This window comes from Danio aesculapii, chromosome 11 (assembly GCF_903798145.1).
Source record: "Danio aesculapii chromosome 11, fDanAes4.1, whole genome shotgun sequence".
Lineage (NCBI taxonomy): Eukaryota > Metazoa > Chordata > Actinopteri > Cypriniformes > Danionidae > Danio > Danio aesculapii.
This window is the reverse complement of record NC_079445.1, coordinates 19,301,881-19,326,787: the sequence shown is the minus strand read 5'-3', so window position 1 is coordinate 19,326,787 and position 24,907 is coordinate 19,301,881. Positions and strand designations below refer to the sequence as shown.

At 34.6% G+C, this 24,907-nt stretch overlaps 1 protein-coding gene across 1 annotated transcript in view; it reads right to left on the bottom strand.

The window, feature by feature from the left end:
* The window catches only part of suclg2 (succinate-CoA ligase GDP-forming subunit beta), a 245,992-nt gene that overhangs the window by 107,769 nt on the left and 113,316 nt on the right, over positions 1–24,907 (bottom strand). The window contains exons 7-9 of the mRNA XM_056467784.1: positions 22,713–22,809; positions 15,206–15,367; positions 11,502–11,644 (exon numbers count right to left, since the gene is read on the bottom strand). Of these exons, the coding sequence (XP_056323759.1) occupies positions 11,502–11,644; positions 15,206–15,367; positions 22,713–22,809 (402 nt within the window). The remainder of the gene's footprint in view (positions 1–11,501; positions 11,645–15,205; positions 15,368–22,712; positions 22,810–24,907) is intronic.

The window sequence follows — 24,907 nt, the reverse complement described above, 5'->3', positions numbered from 1 at the left end:
TGAGGAGGCTGGATAAGATATGTGTGATTTGGGAAACAGAGCAGGTACAGTACTTGCAGTTCACAACAATCAAAAAGAAACAAATTCAGAATCAAAGAGCTGCTGAAATATGAAGATGCACTGCAGAGACAGTTTTTGGTAGAAAATATGTTTGTATTATTGAAGAATTAAATTAAAATATTTAATATGACAAATGTTTAAAAACAAAACTAAACAATGACAGCAAAAATTGTACTACTTAAAACTGAAAATATACAGTTTTATAAAAAATAATGGCTTATTAGGGCTAAAATAAAAAAAATATGCTCACATATTACAAGTGAAACACACACTATATGCTATCTATGATTATTTCTTGAACATCAGCGCTGAACAACTGAGATTAAAACACATGTTGCCTAAAACCAAGTCACTATTTTTTTATAAAAAATTGAACACTTGCACTTTTGGAAACAAAATAAATTATTTTCATTGTTTTCAAAAATAGAAAATAAGCAGTGTCTTCTAAATAAAATAACTCTTGTATATCATGTAAATAATATTTCAAACAGTGCATTGATGGAATCTTCTGTAAACAAATATTTTATGTAAGTGATCATTTTAATGTAATAGAAAATATGCTGCCTCAAGGCGTCTCTTGCGCAGCTTCCAATCATCGTCAATGTAGTGCAGCGTGTAGTTACATTTTTTTAAAAGGTGGCGCAGTTGTGCGACCGCTTGAAGGCTCTGCCGAACCATACCTGTTTGTTCCACGCAGAAGTATAAATCAGTCTTAGAGTGGGGTCATGTGATTCCACATGTGGTAAGGAAAGTAACTGAAAAAAATTTACCTAGAAAAATTTGATTGATTAAATGATCTAAATGTCGATTTCGATTACTTTCTGATAAATCACCCAGCTCTATGGCTTATTCTTTAAAAATTATTTTATTAAGCAAGGATGCAAAGAATTGAGTAAAAGTAACACTAAAGAAGTTTTGTAATTAGCAAAAATATATTACATAAATACATACATATATGCATACATAAGTTTACATACATAAGTTTGTTTTTTAAAAAAGAATTTACTTCTTTTATTAAGCAATAAATATAAGAAAAGTGGTAGTTAAAACGTTTAGATTTTATAAATAAATAAGTAAATAAATATATAAGTAAATAAATATATAAGTAAATAAATATATATACAAGTAAATACATATATATATATATATATATATATATATATATATATATATATATATATATATATATATATATATATATATATATATATATATATATATACATACATACACACACACGCACACTTTTCAAAATGCATAAAAGTTTTTTAAAAAACTAAGAGACAGTTAAGTTACATACTACTACTACTACTACTACTACTAATAATAATAATAATAATAATAATAATAATAATTATGACAATAAATGTATGAAATTATATACCAATTAAGTGACCTTTTCCTTAAAACAAGCTGAATAATCTGGAAATAGGGCGAGTAAATCTTGTTTTTCCTTTTGACATAAGATTATTTTGCTTACACCATTGGCAGATAATTTTGCTTGTTTTAATGAAAAACTCACTTATTTTTGACATATTGTTTCTTAAAACAAGACAAATTTTGTGCTTGTCTATGAAATGTTTTTTGATTTAATGAGTCACAAAACACCAAAACACATTTTTTGAGATGCTGACAGTCATATTTATCTCCCACATTGCTAAAAACACTATTAGGACACATACATTTAGCTAAAAAGTGAAAATCGGTTGTTTTTGTTTAGAGCAAATTTGTTTAGAGCTCATTGTTTAGAGCAAATTTATTCTACCGGTTTAAAGCTACGTCACGGCGATGAGACCAGTGTGTAAATTCCAGTGTGGTGATTGAGTTTTAAGCACATCTGTTCATTAATGAAAAAGACTCGAACCAATCAGCGCGCTCTATTGTGAATGAGAGGCAACTTCATTAATATGCATGATATAGCTTCGAAAACTGTTGACAACCATAAATCAACCAAGTAGTAGAAGGAAAATTAAAGATGGGGTGTCAGTGTTGGGATAAGTTTCCCAGCGATGAGAGCACTGCTCACGTGTGGACTTTACAGTGGTCTGCTAACACGTGACAAAAATATGTTTGTAAGAAACATTTTTTTAGCCGAGAGCTTTTCGCATCTGGAAATGGTGAAATCCGGATTTTCCACTTTTCTTCTTTTAAAAAAAGATGCAGTTCCAGTTGGGTTGATGGGTTCATGGCCCTTTAAGATTTTAGATATTTGAACAATAAACAAGACAAAAAAATCTAAGTAAGAAAAGCATTTTTTTTGTTTGCAGTGTATATAATCACATAATTTCACTGTAAAAAAATATAATAATAATAAGAGCATCCTTAGTGGATTAATTTTGCACTACAAGCAGCAATGAGTTCTATCATTTTGTGTCCTTCAACAAAAGCCAACTGTAAAAGAACCTGGCAGATTCCCCTTAATCTCAAGCACTAGCAGCATTTCATTGTAAAAGAGAGGCATATTCAATCCCAGGATGCCCTAAGCAAAACACATGTCGTGCTCCAGGACAGAATGAGTGAGCTGTATCTCCAAGATAACACATTAATGTGCTGGACGGGACCCCTTGCATTCATGTACACAGCGGTTCCACCAACACAAACTGACACACAACAACATTTGTTTCAGATATACCTTGCAGCGGCCAGCAAATAGTATCAAGCTCCAGCGCTGGCTCTAGTTAACCTCAAATACACATCACACAAGCCCGGTGCTGCAGTCTTCCCTACCCAGGGCAGGTGAAATCCCCACCGGTCACAATTACCCAGCCAAGCACCTTCATCAAACACCCGGTGCCTGGGAGCACGTCTGACGCACCCCGGCCCTAATTCACTCCCACTCCAAACTACACTGCATAGGGACCAAATAGCCAAAAGCAAAAACATCTATCCATCCATGTCTCAAACTCTGGAGGAAGGGAGGCGGTGGGATAATGGTGTTGTTTAGCCATTGCCTTTTGGATTCAACTAGCAGGTGCTTCCGGCTTTTTCTAAAACCGTGGCAAATGGGAAATGTTTTATTCATGGTCCATGATAAAACTTCCAATGTGGTGCGGTGTGTGTGATGTGCGTTGACAAAGTTCAAAAGTAAAAAGGTCTTCGTTGCTCTTTTTTTTCCATGTTTTAGTGGCATAAGAGCCTGGACAATGGATACTGACAGATATGGACTTATGCGGATTGGCACAACAAAGAAAAATAAAATAAAAACCAAACAAACATTGGTCCACAAGACAACGGAAACAAGCCAAAACAAAATGGAACTATGTAAAAACAATGGAATTTTAAAAGCACATAGAAGTTCACAACACAGTGAAAGCAAGCCACAGCAGAGATGCTCCTGACCACTAGGGGACAGACAGTCTGCAGAAATGGGCTGAAACTGCTTGTGTGTGTACTAGGGGTGTAACGATACACTTAAGTCATGGTTCGATATACATCTTGATGGTAAACTTGTGATACTATATTTTCCCGAGTCTAATTATTAGTAGCAAAACGATCACTCTGAACTTTATATACAACACCTGACAAAAGTCTTGTGGCCTATCCAAGTTTTAGGAACAACAAATATTGGTATCAGAAGTGGCTTATATGAAAAGCAAAGGCCTCCAGATTACTAAAAGATGGATGGATGGATGGATGGATGGATGGATGGATGGATAAGAAAGAAAGAGATTGGATGGATGGATGGATGGATGGATAAGAAAGAAAGAGATTGGATGGATGGATGGATGGATGGATGGATGGATGGATGGATCGATGGATGGATGGATGGATGGATGGATGGATGGATGGATGGATGGATGGATGGATGGATGGATGGATGGATGGATGGATGGATGGATGGGTGGATGGATGAATGGATGGATGGATGGATAAGAAAGAAAGAGATTGGATGGATGGATGGATGGATGGATGGATGGATGGATGGATGGATAAGAAAGAAAGAGATTGGATGGATGGATGGATGGATGGATGGATGGATGGATGGATGGATGGATGGATGGATGGATGGATGGACCAAAATAAAATATGATTATGCCTTGATTTTTAATAATTTAATTAGGACAGTAAGGTCAGACTTTGCTATGACAAAGGTCTTGTCACTTAACAGAAATAATGTACAGTATAGAATATAAAGTCATGGAACAGTGTAAAAACAATGAATATTGCGTTTGACTTCCATGAGCTTGGAGGACTGCATCCATCTCTGCAACCAACTTATTAATAAAGTCTGGACTGGCAAAGAAAGCGTTCTTGCAGGACTCCCAGAGTTCATCAAGATTCTTTGAATTCATCTTCAATGCCTCCTCCTTCATCTTACCCCAGACATGCACAATAAGGTTCATGTCTGGTGACTGGGCTGGCCAATCCTGGAGGGCCTTGACCTTCTTTGCATTCAGGAACTTTGATATGGAGGCTGAAGAACGAAAAGAAGATCTGTCTTGCTGAAGAATTTGCCCTCTCCTGTGGTTTACCACATATGTCTTGATATCTCAGGCTGTTGATGTTGCGATGCACTCTGAAGATCTCACATACGCCCCAATATTGAATGTAACCTCAAACCATGATTTTCCTTCTCCAAAGTTGACTGATTTCTGTGAGAATCTTGGGTTCATGCAGGATCTAATAGATATTCTGCAGTATTTCTGATAATTGGGATGCAGTTCAACAGATGGTTCATCTAAAAAAATCTACCTTCTGCACTTTTCCAAATGATGATTACTTTTGTCAGGTAATGTACAAACAACCTAGGCAAACAGTTGTGAGGATGGGCTTCATTCGCAGGCACATGGGTCCTCTCTCTGTGCTAAACAAACCCTCAAATGTGTTACATGTAGCTAGTTTGTGATGCCGTGGACAATGTCATTATGTAATGTAGAACATGAAGATAGAATTGACTTTTTGGGTGAATTGTACCCTATAAATAAAATATGCTGACTCTTGATTAAAAAAAAACGCACACAAAAAAGCTCAATTCCACGAATCATATTTATATTAGTGATGGATATCTGCATACTTTTAATTTAAGATTTCTCAATATTATGATGTATAGTTACAGCCCTAATATGTATGCACTGGGCCAATTAAGTTGGTAAAGTCATGGGTGTGGGCCGACAGAATCTGCAGAGATTTTTTGCTAAAAAAAAAAAAATTGTGGAATGATTTAGGGAGTATCATCACCAAACTTAATATATGAAATAACAAATAATACCTTTCTAACTTTTTACTTAATGTTTGCAATACAATCCAATTAAATCCACTTATTTGGTAAACAAAGCGAGTCTCTTATATAATAGATCTACCAAAAGACGTAAAATATTACATGTACAAACTGTATTATAATCAAATCATATGAACATTTTCATATTAGTCAGTAATATTATTAAAATTTATTTAAAAATTGAATAAATATACATTTACATATAAATAAATAGACTTAATGATGGGCTAAAAATCTGTGGAAATCTGCAGATTTCCGCACACACAGAATCCAAGTGGGCCTATGGGCCACAACTAAACACCCATCGTTACATTTACTGTAGTTTTTACCTCTCACAGTCTCTTTCTGTGTAACCCCCTGCAAAAATGTATGTGAGTGACTGTCTGTTTTGTGTTTTCAAATGTTTGATATCAGGTCACTTTATTATTGCTGATGTTGTTGTTTTATAGAAGTCTTCTCAACAAGGCTGTATGTGCTTAATAAAAAAAAAACAGATTTTTAAAACTGTAAAATATTACTCATACTTAAAACAGTTTTTTTTTTATTCATGTTTAAATATGTAATTTATATTTGTGTTTCAGATTATACCATATTCAGTGTCACATGAAGCTGTTTTATCGGGATGAATTATTATTGGTACCAAACTAATAATGGTTCTTATAAATATCAAAGTGTATTTATGACCTGCTTTATACTGTAGCTTTGTAGAAACTGCATCTTTTTAACTTTTTAAAATTCATTGATACAAAAAAAACAACAACAAAGAAAGAAAGAGTAATTGAAGCTTACATTTGTTTAATAAGCCTTGCATTCATTTTACCTTTAAAAATGTGGATTAATTAAGATACACTGTAATTTTTCAGTGATAAGTGATTTTTCAGTTTGATAAGGTACTTATTCTCAGTTCTCAGTACTCCTGCATGAGACACTTAGTATCCTTGCAAAAGTTCTTATTATTAGAAATTAAGGCCCTTTATTGAGTGGTACACATCAGGTGTAGTTTTAGTTTATTTTTTTATATTAAAAATGTCTTTCGCTTTTGGACAATTTAATCTCCTTGATAAATAATTTAAAATAATGTTTTAATGATTCTTTGGAATTGTACAGTATCACAGTTTCCACAAAATATGAAGCACTCTAACAGTTTTCAATAATAATAATAATAATAATAATAATAATACATGTTTCTTGAACAGCAGATCATCATATTAGACTATGATGTCTGAAGGATAATGAGCTACTGAAGTCTAGAGTGATGCTGCTAATAATGCAGCTTTAAATCACATGAATAAATACAATTTGAAATGAAATTCAATAAGAAAACAAATGAATAAATAAATGAATAATGAAATTCTGCCATTGGTAAAGATAATTGATTTCTTTTTACATGACATATATGTACAGTAAGAAAGAACCTGCTCTACTTAAGAAATAAGGAAAAAAGGCAGGGGAACAAACGGCCAATAAAAACAGGAGAAAATAGAAAAGCGAGAGTGGTAGACAGTTCAAGACTCTCTTTCCTTTGAGCTGTCGGGAAGCTAGCTTTGGTGAGTAAGAATAAAATGAATCCTGTGTATCAAAGGAGTGCATATATACAATGCATTTGCCTCCCTGCAGACTCTAAAGGAAGGGTTATGCAGCCTGACGGGACATCAGCTTAAACCCTCCCTGCTTCAATTTCAAAGTCCTCAATTGTACGACACTGCAATTCCAGCTGGACTTAAAAGAATGTTCTGGGTTTAAGAAAAGTTAAGACTCAGTCACCAGCATTTGTATGTCTATTACCTCAAACATCATTTTGCTTATCCCTTAGTTCAAAAAGTCAGCGTCTGGCGAGTTTTTAAAAATAATTAAAGCTTAGATTTGTGTAATAAGACATGTATTCAATACCTATGTTTCCATCCACCTACTCTTATGCGCATTTTGCATATGCACATAAAAAAATGGTTGATGGAAACGCCATGATGCGCATACATTTTAAAAAAGCGCATAACTGGATAAACTTTTTATTTGTTTATTTTCAGCATGTGCATTAAAAAAGGTCATGTGATTTTGCTATAAGAGATCATGTGATGATGAAAATGTGCGTGAACGGACAAACCAGCAGGCTGAACACACTGTAAACAATCTGAACTGTTGTTTTGGTCATTCTAAAACGCCTTACCGTTTAAGTATTAATGTTATTACATTATTAATGACCTCCAGAATCGTCTGTGCTCTGTGTCTGACACCTTCAAACGCCACCGCGCGTTCACTGCGTGTCAGGATTGCCTTCTGAGGCGCAAGTCATCTATTAGATGAAGAAAAGATTGACGCAGCTTCTCCTACTACAGTAAATTCAGTTTTTACTGTTGATATTTGGCGCCAGTTAATCAGGAAGTGACAATTTGTTTCACTTTGACTCCTTGGATGGAAACGCTGCTTTATTCGCACGTCTTTAATGCGATTATCCAGTTTTGCGCACAAAAGTTCATTCGCATTTTTGGATGGAAACATACCTATTTTGCCTTTAAAAATATGGGTTAATTAAGATGTATGGCATGTATTACACTGAATGCAATACATTTCTGAATATGTAAAAGCAATAATTTACATAATAATAGCTTAAAAAGCAATAATAATTTAGCAATAATGTACTTGATATGGTACTTATCCTCAGTTCTAGGTACTCTTGCATAAGACACTTAGGGTGCGTTCACACGTGTAGATCAATTGTTTTGCTTGAAAACAGAGATTATAATTGTTACAATTCACACTGCAAATACTTTGACACTGCAAAGTTTCGAAACGGATGAAAATAGTTAAAACAAGTCAGATGCAAATAAACTCTACTCACATTGGTCAGCGTTCCACGGTTTATTTTTCAGAGTGCTGCTCAGCACTTATTTTAATTGATGACAATGAGCTATAAGACATTATAAGTGAAAAGCTGAGCTTTAATTTGAATAATGACACCCACAGACATCGTCACCAAATATAAAACAGAGGTAAGACTTTCTCATGCATAGAATAGCCTTTGGATAGAATTGTGCATTATAGGCTTTACATTATAGACAGAAATAACAGATAAACCAAGACTGCAGTTGGGTCAATTTTCCTAACAAATAAACAGCTCTCGTTAATAGTTCAGCATGCTTTCACTTTCGTACTTAACATGAAACTAACATTTACCGGTGGGAATGACATCTCACCCTACTCATAATTCTCTCCTCATATAGCCATATATGCCTATTACATATCTAGAATATAGCTGGATGGTTAGTTCATTGGATCGTTTTGCTTTCTCACTACTATCGATGTGCTCCAGAGTTCGTTTCAATCGAGCGGAGACCATCTTGAGCATTTATGAAAAGATCTCCGTCCACACTATACCTCTGAAAACAAACATCACATGACCCCACACACACACACTTGCATGAGCTGCAGCTTATGGGCACGTCTGAGCTCCAGGCAGTCAGTGGGTGCTGTAAGCACACCTCCCCAGGTGAGAGCAGCGCACCTCAGACCGTTCATCAAGGATTTCGTGCTGGATGTCATCTCACTATATTTGTTAAACATGATATTTAATTCATCTTGTCTCTATCTAATGACTCTTTGGTCTTTTGCATCTTTTGCTTGTTCTCAGTTAACATGTTTTGGCTGAGCGCAAAGATAACTTAGGCTAATATAATAATTTATGTAACCACGTACACTGATTCCGCACATTGAGCGATTGCTTGTCTTTATTTCCTATATCGTCTAAACTTATTGCATTATCGGTTCCCATTATTGATTATTAAAACTGATATTCACAAAAGAGACAGGGTGTGTATCATATTTTTCAATGAAAATGAAAGGAGGCAGTTATGTTATAGGCTTTGTTTTGTTATTAATGCATACAGTGAAGATGACGGCCGTATAAACATGTAGCTACATGTCGCCTCAACATTTTTAGTGTCTGTTAAGTTAATATCAAAATGAAAATAGGCAGTTCCTTACATCATGTTTTCATTTTATTGTTAAGATAGTGAAAAAACGCGGCCAGGGTGAAGTGAATGACGTTATAAAGTACACTGTTCCCTTTTCTGACTTACCCGACGTGTCCTCGGGAGTTTGTTTTCCATATCAAACTTGTGAAATCTGAACTTACAAGACTGAACTTTGTTCTAAACTGCACTTAAAACTGAGAAAAAGCCCCAATGAGGTGAATGTCTGCAGCCACACCTCCGTTTTCAGATGTCTTGGCTTTCCCCCATCCACACTGAGACGCAGCAGCAGCATTTTAAAATGAAAATGGCCTCTTCAGCATTTACAAAACCCTCCGTTTACAGGGCTTGAAAACATGTCTGGATGGAAGGCGTAACCGTAGCAAAAGTTATGCATATTAAAACTAAAACATATCAGTGTAAACGGGACCTTAGTACCCTTACAAACGCTTTTTATGGTTAGAAATTAAGTCACTTTGTGTGGTGTACAGCAGGTGTTAGTTTTAGGCAAATGGCAACAAGTATATAACCTAACCTGTCCTGGTTTCTTCCATTAAAAGTGATCTTTTTTTTATCTACTGGGGAAGTCAAATGATTTTTTGTGGTAACCAACTTTATGCTATAGCCAATCTAATTTAACCTGTAATAAATCAATCAATCAATCAATAAATACAAATCAACATGATTTCCTATGGTAATCCACAACACGCAACAACAGCTCTGAGCTCAGCTTAATTTATATTAAACCCCACATCACTCCTAAAAACTAATGTGTTTCTATACTACAGTATAGGAGTCTGGTGTACGGATTTAGGGCCATTTCAATTATAATTTTTTCCAAGTTATTTTTTTGTGCTTTGTTTTTGGACAGGTCTGAGTGAGCAGATTTCTAATACTAATCAACAGAGAATGACTTGAAATAGGCAAGGGAAAACAGTCCCAAAACAAACATTTCCGATGGAAGATAGAAAGCAACCGTGTATTTCATCCCGCCGGAGGATCCAATAATTAACATTCCCATTAATATTCCTTCCACAGAGCCTTGGTGGCTCTGAACGCTTCTGTGAAATGCAAATCGCTGCACACAGAGGCTCCAGAAAGGGAATCGCGTGACTTCAGGGGAGGGACGCCTTTCTACTGCAATAGAACTCAGAGAATTTTCAGGTACCCCATTTACGACAGGAGGGCTGGAGAGACGAGAGGAGACCTGAACTACAGACTTGCCTTGAAGAGAAACATTCAACTCTACCTTCGTTATCTAATCAAGTATGATTCAGTCTGTAAAATATTAGAAGACTTTGTTTGCGTTGCCCGGCAAAATTTTTTAAATAATAATGGCTTAACTGGCTGGAAAGGGCCAAGAAGAAATATACTTCATATTTTGAGGACTGTTTTCGTTTCTCTATTTTGCTTTGCTAATGAATTCACAGCAAAACAAATGCATCTACAATCAGAAAAGGAAAAACATGGACATGAAGTGATGAAATCAATTCCAGCATGTGCATAGCGTTTCTGCTTTAGGCTGCAATACTCAAAAAAAAGTTTGCTATTAAAAGCCAGCTCTCATGTTTACTGGCACACAGTGAGCATGATACTAGACGAATTCCATGTTTCCCATCATTGTAAACAGAGCTCTGTTATGAAGACATCAGTGTGCATCCCGAATACAAACACGCCGAGCTGAAACCAAATCAGGTGAATATTGACATGTGTGCTTATGACAAATACAAGCAAATTATCCACATCGTGCCAGGAATTCTGGTCTGCTTCGGCAAAGGATCATTATCAGAAAAACAACTCCTCAGCTCGTAAAAGCTGCAAGCAAAGGATCTTGCTCTCCAGAGCGAGTAATCAACATGAGGAGGACAGCAAGTGTGTGTCTGGGGGAGAAAAGAATTGGTAAAAAGATGAGTTATGATATGTGTGTGTGTGTGTGTGTCTCAGTGTGTTTACAATTCCGGAGCAGAAAAGTGTGACTGTAGCAAAGATATTGATCAGAGTGCAAACTCGTAATGATGGTTAAAAAGAAGTGGGTTCGGCCGCAAGCCCACAGTCTTTTGTGGTGCCTAAGGAGTCAACAAAGTCTCAGATGAAGGAAACTTCAAAGAGTAGAAAAGTGAAAACTGTAACGAAGTTAAAGAAGAGCAACTTGAACTTTTTTTATTTCTTATCATGCTCTCAGAACACCTCTATATTAACCTTTTATTGGGTTATTTAAACGCTGGGTTCTGCTCAAACTATTGTAGAATGGTTCCTACCTTGGGGTCAGCAGTGAGAAGTTTGAAGGCTGCATACACCTGGTTCTCCTTTACACCTCCGCCCAGATCCAGGAAGTTTGCCGGCTTCCCGCCATGCAAGTCAATGATGTCACATGTTGCCATAGCAAGGCCAGCACCATTAACTGTGGACACAGATCATATTTTGGATATTACAGCATCAGCTAAAAATGAAAACTGTCTCATCATACAGTATGAAGATGAACATCACCTTTTTTTGTTGTCCTAAAAATAAGCCTCAGCCATATCTACCTGCAGCCCAAGTCCGGTTACTCACAGAAGCTTAGCTGGGCTGAGCCTGGTCAGTACCTAGATGGGAGACCACATGGGGAAGCTAGATTGCTGTCAGAAGTGGTGTAGAGAGGCCAGCAGGGGGCGCTCAACCTGTGGTCTGTGTGAATCCTAATGCCCCAGCAAAAAATGAAGGGGACACTATACTGTCAATGGGCGCCGTCTTTCGGATGAGATGTTAAACCGAGGTCCTGACTGCCAAATTCCCTCTATCGGCCCTTAACCATCATAGCATCCCAATCCACAGAACTGGCTGTATCACTGTCTCTCCACTACACATATAGCTGGTGTGTGGTGAGCGCACTGGCGCCGTTGTCCTGTGGCTGCCGTTGCATCATCTAAGTGGATGTGTAGAGACCCCCCTCATGATTGTGAAGCACTTTGGGTGTATGGCCATACACAATAAATATGATATATAAATACACATTACATTACATTACATAAAAATACTGAATAACACCCCTTCATTTCTTAGGACAATTTTGAAAAACTATTTTACTCCACTTCAAATTTAGACTACTGTATATTCACCCTCATATTGAATTTCTATTTTCTCTGGAGCAAATAATGTGACTTTTTAAAATAATTAGCTTGTAAGTTCAAATAAATGTAGACCGGAGATTTTGAAAGCCACTGAACTGAAGAAATATTGCACATTTTGCTTACTGCTGCTCAAAATGATCAACTATTGTCATGTTTTGGACGAAAAAAAACAAAAAACTTTTAAAGTACTAAAGACTGCCAAAGACGACAATTCAAGTTTTCCTGCTTATCCTTCTCTATATGATTTAGCAGCTTATACATTTCCCTTGATTTACACATCATAAACAAGAGGAACAATGTATTCAGTAGTAGAGTACATTCTTACACACATACACTCGCCGGCCACTTTATTGGGTACACCTTACTAGGACAGGGTTGGACCCCCTTTTGCCTTCAGAACTGTATTAATCCATTGTGGCATAGATTCAACAAGGTACTGGAAATATTCCTCAGAGATTTTGGTCCATATTGACATGATAGCATCAGGTAGTTGCTGCAGATTTGTGGGCTGCACATCCATGATGTGAATCTCCCTTTCCACCATATCCCAAAGGTGCTGTATTGGATGAGCTCTGGTGACTGTGGACTTGTGGATCTGGTGACCATTGTCAAGTTCAAGAAACCAGTCTGAGATGATTCACGTTTTATGACATGGTGCATTATCATGCTGGAAGTAGCCATCAGATGATGGGTACACTGTGGTCATAAAGGGATGGACATGGTCAGCAACAACACTCAGGTAGGCTGTGGCGTTGACGCAATTCTCAGTTGGTACTAATGGGCCCAAAGTGTGCCAAGAAAATATCCCCCAGACCATTACACCACCACCACCAGCCTGAACTGTTGATACAAGGCAGGATGGATCCATGCTTTCATGTTGTTGACACTAAATTCTGACCTTACCATCTGAATGTCGCGGCAGAAATCGAGCCTCAATCGAGACCAGGCAACCTTTTTTCAATCTTCCTTTGTCCAATTTTGGTGAGCCTGTGTGAATTGTAGCCTCAGTTTCCTGTTCTTAGCTGACAGGAGTGGCACCCGGTGTGGTCTTCTACTGCTGTAGCCTATCCGCCTCAAGATTCAACATGTTGTGTGTTCAGAGATGCTCTTCTGCATACCTCGGTTGTTATGAGTGGTTGTTTGAGTTACTGTTGCCAGATCAGCTCGTCTGGCCATTCTCCTCTGACATCAAGGCATTTGTGCCCAAGAACTGCTGCTCACAGGATATTTTCTCTTTTTTTGACAATTCTCTGTAAACCCTAGAGATGGTTGTACGTGAAAATACCGGTAGATGAGCACTTTCAGAAATACCAGCCCATCTGGCACCAACAACCAAGCCACGTTCAAGTCACTTAAATCACCTTTTTTCCCCATTCTGATGCTCGATTTGAGCTGCAGCAGATCGTCTTATATGAATTTATATACACATTATGCACTATATAGCTAGTCTTCCGAATCTATATAACAAATTTGTGTCAAATAGGCAAAAAAATTTCTATTTTAAAATTATCAAACTAAAATATAATTTTTAAGTGTGCCTGATAATCATTGCAATAACAATAATTAACTGGATCAGTGAAATCTACGAAAGAATCATTAGGACTAATTTTCTGTGACTTTCTCTGTGACCAACAGCTTAGAATGTCTTTCCTTTATGCTTAATTGTTGTACTGTATATGGAATGTTATGACACTGTTATGACATTTTTCTGAAACATTATTACATTTGAGTATTTTTTTAAAGCACAATCCTAAATAACCTTGACATTTTATTACATATATATTATAATCAAAAGTCAGAACAATGTGAATGTAAATCTGAGAAAAAAAAATAATTTCCAGTTAACCTGACCATTTCTGACCAAGTCGAAATAGAAATAGAAGTTTCAATCTTATTTTATTCCCTACTTTATTGGGGGAAAATGTATTTTGCTATTGCTGCAATAAAAATAAAACCATGTGATATACATATTTAACTCTTCCACACTGCGAACTTAGAAGCAAACCACATGCAAAAGAAATATAAAAAAAATCATTTCAGATCCTAACCCCATTGACAGCACAACTCACCCTCTAAATCCGCTGCCCACTGCTTTCCAAGGCAAGCAAATTGTGTTTGACTAAAAGTGTACGGGGTGTCAAGAGCGCTTGTAGTATCTGTGTTATCCAGCTTGTTGAGCTGCTTTGAGCTGTAAAGCAGCCAACAGATTCAGCCATTTCCAGCTCATCCCAGCTCTCCTGGATCACACATCTCTCCTTATTCGGTTCTTCAGTGCCGAGCGAACACTCTGGCACAGGCTCTGACACTCCACTCAATAAAGCCAAATCCAGCCCAACAGCTGTCGCGTTGCTGGTTTACAAAGCTTTTAAGGTGCAAACTAACTGCGAGTAAATTGTGCGTGAGTGCGTTTGTGTGTACACGACAAGGTCAGTTAGAGTCACCAATGCGCTCGTCTTGTTCTCAATGCTTTGCTGTGAGAGCCCAGATTTATAATGAGGGACCACTTAAATGTGTAGCCTAACAATCATATTTGCTTGAGTCGTTTTCCGGAAGATTCCTGCTAATTAGAGCCCATCGGTTCAGGCAGGTCCCTTATGGAGCTGTTTGAAAGCTGCTGGAGATGATGACTGGATTGGCGCCCATTTGGTAACACTTTCACAAAAATCCCGTCCTCAAGACTAAAATAAATGCGTCGGAAACTACTAAGAAGACTCGGGTTTGAAATCTCTCTCGAGACACAAGATTGATGCGGAGCAGGTTTCTGAGAGCTTTGAAATCAGGATGTTTTGAAAAAGTTCATCTCGTGTATTGTTAATGATCTTGTACATTTTATGGAAGTTTAAAAAACATACCAAAACAGGCGATGTTTCCATCCATTCCGATGTATTTGAGGTCGTATTTGGCCGCCTCGGTCTCGATGGGGTCACTTTCTGCAGTGTCGTCCATAGAGAAAACAGCTTTCTGTCTGAACTCTGCGTTGTCGTCGAAGTTGATTTTAGCATCAAAGCACACAACTGTAAAGAGAGAGAAAGGAGAAAAGTGTTCCAACTCGGGCAGTCATTTAAAATTTAGGTTGCACTGCAGCATTTTTTTTTTAATAAAGATAGTCTTTGGTACAGTTGTTCATTAAATAAATTTAGAATGAAACAGTTACATTTTGGAGTTTTAAAGTGTCCCTATTTATATTAAAGATTTGTTTTAGAGCTCTTACACATTTTATGGCTGACATAAATAAACAAAAACACTTTTATTTAGTCATAACACAGAAATACAATCTCAAACCAATTTTAAATAAATATAATTAATAGTTTGAGACAAGGGCGGCACGGTGGTGCAGTGGGTAACACCATCACCTCACACCAAGAAGGTTGCTGGTTCGAGCCTCGGCTGAGTCAGTTGGCATTTCTGTGTGAAGTTTGCATGTTCTCCCCGTGTTTGCGTGAGTTTTCTCCAGGTGCTGTGGTTTCCCCTACAAGTCCAAAGATATGCGCTATAGTTGGATTGGGTAGGCTAAATTGTCCGTAGTGTATGTGTGAATGAGAGTGAATGGGTGTTTCACAGTGATGGTTTGCAGCTGGAAGGGCATCCGCTACATAAAAAACATAAGCTGGATAAGTTGGCGGTTCATTCCATTGTGGTGACCCCTGATTAATAAAACGACTAAGCTGAAAAGAAAATTAATAAATGAATAAATGAATGAATAGTTTGAGACCGTAACTGTATACAGTTGAAGTCAGAATTATTAGCCCCCTTTTGATTTCTTTTTTTCTTTTATAAATATTTCCCAAACAATGTTTAACAGAGCAAGGAATTTTTCATAGTATGTCTGATAATATTTTTTCTTCTGAAGAAAGTCTTATTTGTTTTATTTTAGCTAGAATAAAAGCAGTTTAATTTTTTTTTAAACCATTTTAAGGTCAAAATCATTAGACTCTTTTTTAAGCTATTGTTTTTTTCGATTGTCTACAGAACAATTTGATTGTCTAAGAACCTGTCTAGTTAACCTAATTTACTCGATCTCAGTGCTGCATTTGACACTAATGATCACAGCATACTTCTGGATAGGCTGTTTGGCACGTAGATCTTACCTTGAAGGGAGAGGTTACTATGTCAGTATAGGTGACCATGACATGTGGAGTCCCACAAGGCTCGATTCTGGCACCTCTCCTGTTCAACCTTTATGTGCTCCCTCTGAGCCAAATAATGAGAAAGAACCAAATCTCCTGCCACAGCTATGCTGATGACACTCAGATATACTTAGCCTTACTGCCTAATGACTACAGCCCCATTAACACCCTCTAAAAATGCATTGATGAAATTAACAATTGGATGTGCCAAAACTTTCTTCAGTTAAACAAAGAGAAAACTGTCATTGCGTTTGGGAACAGAGATGAGGTTCTCAAAGTAAATGCATACCTTGGCTCTAAAGGTCGAATAACAAAAAATAAGGTCAACAATCTTGGTGTGACTCAGATATGGGAGTCAGATATGAGTTTCAATAGTCATATCAAAGCAGTAACTAAATCAGCATACTATCATCTTAAAAACACTGCAAGAATTAGATGCTTTGTTTCCAGTGAAGACTTAGAGAAACTTGTTCATGCTTTTATCAGCAGCAGGGTGGATTACTGTGACGACCTCTTCACTGGCCTTCCCAAAAAGACAATCAGACAGGTGCAGCTCATCCAGATTACAAACCTAATAGATCACTCAGATCTTTAGGCTCAAATAAACTAGAAATTCCAAGAGTTCAATCAAAGCACGGTGAATCGTCTTCCAGCTACTATGCCCCTCACTGCTGGAATCAGCTTCCAGAAATGATCAGATGTGCTCCAACATTAGGCACGTTCAACACTCAAAACACAACCGTTTACAGTAGCTGTGCCTTTACTGAATGAGCACTGTGCTATGTCCGACAGATCGCACTATTACGTCTTTCTTTTCTTTTTCATTCTTTTATAACCTCTTGTAGCACATTTTATGTTTTTAATCATTTTTATTATTGTTTTTTCTTATACTTGTCTTTTTTATTCTTGTTTATGTAAAGCACATTAAATTGCCACTGTGTATGAAATGTGCTATATAAATAAACTTGCCTTGTCTTGCCTTGCCTAGTTAAGCCTTTAAATGTCCCTTTAAGCTGTATAGAAGTGTCTTGAAAAATATCTAGTAAATTATTATTTACTGTCATCATGGCAAAGATAAAAGAAATCAGTTATTAGAAATGATTTATTAAAACTATTATGTTTTGAAATGTGTTGAAAAAATCTTCTCTCCGTTAAACAGAAATTGGTGAAAAAGTAAACAGGGGGGCTAATAATTTAAGGGGGTTAATATTTCTGACTTCAACCGTATATAAATAAATGTGTACACCCCACTTTGAAAATGAATATTTCTGTATTTGTATTGCAAAAAAAAAACACAATTATGTGTATATAAAATGTATATATTGTTTTTGTTTTGATTTTTGTCATAAATCAATATGTTAGACTATTGCCAGATTTATATATATTTATTTATAATTATCATTATATTATATAATTATTATTGTTTTATATATTTATGATAATTATATATTTATATATATATATGAACAGTTCAGATGCAAAAACCTCTAAATGCCATCTGAAATTTTCTTTTAAAATGAGCATTTTTATCAGTGCAACTTCATTAATTTCACTTTTATGACAAAAAAATATGTATTTTTTCATGCTCTTTAAAGTAAAATAAATCAATAAAACCAAAGTAGGCTGATAAAAATGTTCATTTTCGACTGAAATTTCAGTCAGCACATAGTGGCAGACACAAGCCCAAGTCCAACTGAAAGCATCAAATACATGCCGGCAGAGATTTCCAAAATACATACATACAGTATATGCTTTTAATTGTTTAATAAGGTTTAATGATTATGTTTAAAATAAATACATTAATGTCTATATACACATATATACACACATATACACACTCAACAAGAAAATGCTGACCCAAAGATGACCAATAGTTTTAGATGACCACCACAGTAATATCAAGAACTTTTTTCCCTTCACTTCTCAAAGCATCAGTTATTATTCAAAGTCATAGTGTTGGTCGGATGTGGCAAATTGGCGACTTCGATTCAACATCTAATAACCTGAACCTGCATATGTGTAAACACAAGCATTCAGCTCCGATCACAAACACCAGTAGTTTCAACATGATCAACACAAATATGTCTATATATCTTATTTTATAAAGCGGCTGTATCTTATACAACAAGCAGGCGCACAGAAACAGATGCAGTATCAGAACATTAGCCGGGGAATAGAGTTGTCGGTGACTCTCTTGGCCGTATGTGACCAGACCCAGCAACTCCCTCATTTGTAGTGTTTTGCAGCTTCTCGCTGTCTCTCGGCGCTCGCTAGTCACTAACAAAGCTAATCTGTGTAGGGAAGTACAGCGGGTTCACCGAGCTATTATCAAACTCAACTTCACACTGTCACCAGGAGAGTTTTACTCACTACAGGCAGAGCTCAGATAAAGAAAGAAGAAGAATCTTCAGCCAACAGTCTATATTTTCAATTGATAATACAGTTGTATGAATCATTTTCCACTTTATAAATGTAAATGTTTGTGATTAACATTAACAACACTTTTTTTTTTAAGTGTGAAGCAAAGTATATTAAATGAAAGCTGGTTGATAGCATTATTTATATTGCTGTGACTGAAAATATGTAAATAATATAAAAATAAAAAAATAAATTATTTATTTTCGAGTGTTTGTTTCCTAAAAAAAATAATTATAAAGGAAAAAGCACAGAAGAACAATTGCACAATATTTATGATTTTTATTAAATCAACATTTAAGCTTTGAATCAAATCATAATTTCTATTTATGTAAACCCAATACATTTAGTTGTAACATATTTGATCCTTTTTTTTCGTTATTGGTTGGTCTGTAGTTGATTATTCGCATATTTTTAGTGAACTATTTGTAGTGTTGCTGTTGATTTTTATTATAATTCCATTCGTTTTATTATATAATCATCATAATTCTTATTACAATTTATGGAGTAATTACACATAGGGTAACAAAAGCTAGAGGTCAGGAAGATTTTGAATGTTTTCTACTTTTTTTAATATACAGATACTATTGTATTAATAACATGAATTCACAATTTTCCACATTTTAACTGCAGTACTTGCAAATGTTTGTTATAACAAATAAACTTCACAAACACAAATATATATATATATATATATATGTAATTTTATAAATATGAAATTTTAGTTAAAGGGCACCTATTTTACCCCTTTTAAGTCTTTTGTGTTTCCAGAATTTATTTCAGTTCAAAATACCCATCAGATTATTTATTATTCCTCTAAATATGGGGAATTTAATCTGATAGGACACTGTAGCTGTTTTTGTTGCCTGGGTCTTTAATGCAAATGAGCTGGTTCTTCCCGCACACTGTGCCGACGTGCATGGCAGAGCCATAGAGATCTCTCTGTATTGCTCTGACTGGTGTAGCCTTCACCTGCCAAGTCTCACATAGATAAACAGCACAGTGACAGACAAGAATGAAGCAGATCTTTCTTAGTACAGTAAGATCTTTCCCAATGTTTATTTTATGTATTTGTTGTTCAGTTAATTCAAGCCTTTCTGCAACGATGAGTCACACACAATGTTGTTACAAAGTCTGTGCGCTCACAGACACAGACACGCATACGTTCATTTAACTTTGCACTGTATTGCATGGCAAATGTGATAGGACACATGTTCATATACACTGCTGTATGGATGTCTGTTATGTTATTGTACAAAATAAACCTGATTTAACATCCACAAACCGGGATTGAAGCATCTTCTTTAATAATTGTACTGACACTATGTGGCTGTAGTGATGATTTACATACATTTTACTGTATTTTCTTTACTACAAACATGCACTGTTTTAAAAACATTTTTAACTTATAAAACTCATTATTAAGGTGCAGATGATCACAGAGAACTCAACAGATATTTTACACCCAGTTGCTATGCGCAAGTCCTGTCTTGTGGATATGTGAGCATTACTATGAGGATAATACACGGCTGTCAGTAAATTCAGTGAGTGGGAAAAACCATAAGAGACTTATTGTCTTTATATCACCCCAATATGACTGTGGACACACTATACCTACACACAGTTCTGTCCAAACAGCTTCCGAAAGATGATGTTAATCATAGTGCCCTTTAATATTAAAATTAACTAGTTTTGTCTGTTAAAATGCATTTTTTGGTTGGTACCAATATACTGTAGCCTATGTTTAAGAATGGTAAGAAATAGCCTTACTGGTTGTGTTCTATGTTTTTTGATTATGAAAAACAGTATAATAAGAAAGCAGATCAGTTTCACCATCAAAAGACCTGAAAAAACGTGTTTTTATATTTAATGATAACATGAAGTTTGATGATATGTTTGAAAGTGTTTTAAGTAGTAGAGGAAGAGAGAGAGACAGTTATTTGTCACTTTTTGACTAATACAAAATACAAAAGAGAGCAAGTGATGCATCTAAAGATAGACAAAGCCATTTGTAGACTTGTTTTGATGTTGCTGTCAAAAGAAAAGAAAATATCTTGATTATTGTCATTGTCTCCATTGTGATTTTCATGGAGAAAGCATTTAAGCAAAGCTCAGGAATATAAATTGTTTGGCTGAGATAAGTGCATATCTAAAAATGATTATGAAAATTGAAAGAACGAATAAAATTTATGAAAAAATGTAATTAAAAACATGTTAATCAAAAAAATATCAAGAAAAAAATATCGGTAGGAATATACTTTATATATAAGCAAAGTCTTAAAATAAAGGTATTATCAATAGGCATAATGTATTTTATATAGTAAAAACTGGGTAGGTTTTATGGCCGTACCTTACCCTCACAGGAAACTTGTGGCAAATTTTGCATTTCAAACGACCCTGTTACACTGTAAGCCCGTACAGGTTGATTGAACTTTATGAAATTTATGGAAACTCGTTGTCCTAAAAAAGCTAATTTCATCTTGTTGAAAACTTTTTTTTTGTAGGTTTATTGTACTTAGGATTTCAAGTGCATTTAATTAAATATTTAGTTGACAGAAATAAAGGTTTTTAGTACAATACTACTGAAATCTTAGGTACAATAAACCTAAAAGGTGTTGTTTTTTCAACAAAACAAAATTAGCTTTTTTTGGGCAATGTGTTTCCATAATTTTTTTAAAGTTCAATCAACCTGTATAGGCTTAAATCTTGACCTGAATGTTGTGACAGAAATAAATTTAAACTTAGTTATTCACTATAAATTATTTAATCAAAATACACCAACATTACAAACAAGGACAAAGAATAAAGATTTAATTTAAAATATATTTGAAAACACTTAGAAATATCACTTTTCGAAACAAGTGCTAAACAAGAAAAGTACGTATAGTAAGTATAAGTATGATTTTAAGCCTTTTATTCCAAGTGACACGAGTCTCTTTAAACCACACGTGTGCCTGTAAACCACTTTACTAAAGGTGGCTTAGAGGTGCATTCAGACTCACAAAAACTGGTCAATTATCAACTGAAAAAAAAAAAAAAATGAAAAAAAAAAAAAAAAAACAGGATGAAGATCAAGAAATAGTAGCCGTGCCAGAATAAAAGATAACAATGAAGAAAATTAAGTATTTTAAGATTAAAATTTTATATAAAAGTGTTATGAAATAATTTATATTAAATTATATAAAATATTAAATATTAAAAAAATAACAAAAAGAAAAGAAAAGAAAAGTGGAAAAGAAAAGAAAAGTGAAAAAGAAAAGAAAAGTGAAAAAGAAAGAAAAGAAAAGTGAAAAAGAAAAGAAAATTGAAAAAGAAAAGAAAAGTAAAAAAGAAAAGAAAAGAAAAGAGGAAAAGTACAGAAAAAAAAGCATTGGCACTTTTTTGTGACGGCCCCTATGAGAACTAAATCATTTTGCCATTATGTTGTAGGGCCGAGATGATTTCTCTCCTCTTCTTTAATTTGACAGGCTAATACTGCAGGCATTACCCTCTCTGGACCCACTGTATGTAATTTCATACCAATAAACCTTACAACATCCTACATCATTTCCTAACAGGTACCTATAAAAAACAAAACAAGTGGAAATTATGTCGAGAGCAGTATTTGGTCATATTAACAACATATTTGTGCCAGCGTTACATAGCTGAAAGCTTTCCTGACTCTGCACTTTCCAAACCCGCATTTCATTTGACTATTAGTGTGAAATGACATTTATCTTGAAAGCTGCAAGTCCCTATTTGGATCATTACAGGAGCTCTTATGCAATCTGTGAGAAAGCATTTCTGTCTGTCAAACACATACACACACAGATCTCACCTTGTCCCTCAGGTGTTTCTCCAAGTGGATTGACTTCGACTTGAGTGGCGTCTACTTTGAGGAACAGATCATAGAGTCGCTTAATCTGATCTGCAGCCTGTGACAGAAGCACAGAGAGAACTAATTACTCACTGAACACAACTCTAAGAGCTTATATAAGCAATTGAGCTACATTCAAATCTCTCAAGCACCATAGAATGCACATAGAGTGGAGATCAATATATATTTATATATCAGGTTTCTAAGCATATTTCAAGAGTTGCTGGGCGAAAAATTGAATATGATACAAGTACAAAAAAATTCAAATTACAATAAAATTATATTACTAATTAAAATTAAAAGTCCTCGCTCTCATACAGAAATTTAACCCACAAAGAAAAAGTCATACTGTATAGCTGCTGAATAAACAGAAGTTTTAACTGATTTAATTTATTTCGTGTAGAAAATGACAGATTTGCTGGCTTTTTTTTTATTTGTAGTAATATTTGCAACATATCTGTCTCTTAAGACAGATTATTGGGAGATTTTGAGCAATAAATTACATTTATATGCATTTCAGTCTGTGCTAGTCCTATATACTACTGTGGAAATATAAGTATTTTGCATTTGTTCACCAAATTTTCTTTTTTTTGTTTTGTACTTTCTCTATAAATCAAATGGGCGAATAAAAGTGTGATAAATTAAGTAACCTAAATAAATAAATAAATAAATGAATAAATAAAATAATAAATAAATAAACAAATAAATAAATAGATAAAATAATAAATAGATAAATAAATAAATAAATAGATAAAATAATAAATAGATAAAATAATAAATAAGTAGATAAAATAAATAAATAAATAGATAAATAAATAGATAAATAAATAGATAAATAAATGAATAAATAAATAGATAAATAAATGAATAAATAAATAGATAAATAAATAAATAGATAAATAAATAGATAAATAAATAGATAAATAAATAGATAAATAAATAGATAAATAAATGAATAAATAAATAGATAAATAAATAAATAGATAAATAAATAAATAAATAAATAAATAAATAAATAAATAAATAAATAAATAAATAAATAAATAAATGTCACGTTTTATCCAGATTAAAATAAAACAAATGTTTGAAAATAAATGCTAAGTGATTATTGTTCTTTGATGGCTATTTGAACAATTTAAATGAATGAATAAATGAATGAACGAATGAATGAATAAACAGATAAATAGATAAAATAAAAAATTAAAAAATAAATATAAATAAATAAATAGTCACGTTTTGTCCAGATAAAAATAAAACAAATGTTTCAAAATAAATTCCAAGTATTACTGTTCTTTGATGGCTATCTGAACACATTGATGGAAATGATGCAATCCAGAGTTTGTGTGTGCAGATATATCATTTAATTCTCATTTATTTGTTTATTTATTTACTTGTTTTTTATTACTGTTAAAATGTTAATATATTACATATATACATATTGTGCACATTGTTAAAATGGTTTAGTAGAAAGAGAGAGAACCTATGGTGACATTTTTGATCAATGGCTCTGTTAGAAGTTTTGAGATTGATTATATATATTTTCTATTTTGTTCTCCATTGTATATTTTTTGTCATGTACTGAACGTGGGCCAATATTACAGCAGTATCTTTAAATGGACGTTTACTCTGCTAGTCAGAATGTACTCTGGGTCACTGCTGAGACAATGAGAAGTTTCCTTGAATAATAACTTGAAACTTGACAGAAATTGATTTGGAGTCGGTCAGGCCATTAGCTCAGCAGGAGTGGGTTCGCTGTGGCAGTTAAAGCGGCCCTGCTGAGAGACTCCACACGTCCAGCGGCTCTCCTGTCCATGTGTAAATCAACCTTACGTCTGGTAAATGAAGAGAAATTGCCTGATAACTTTCGATAGATGCATCAGATTTTGTAATATTTTGTATTTTTATAACAATATGTTGATTTTTTTTTTTAGCTTCTGTTTTTTGTGTTATTCTTATTATTTTTTGCATATATTTTTAGTTTATAATTTTCAACACACATATATCTGCTTAATCTTTTAACTTCTATTAGTACATTTTATGATATTTCATAATGTCCATTTGTTTTCATAATACTTTTGGCTTGGGACTTTGATTTTGCACATTTATTTTCATATTTAAGGGCTCTATTTTAACTAACTAGGCACAAAGTCTAAAGT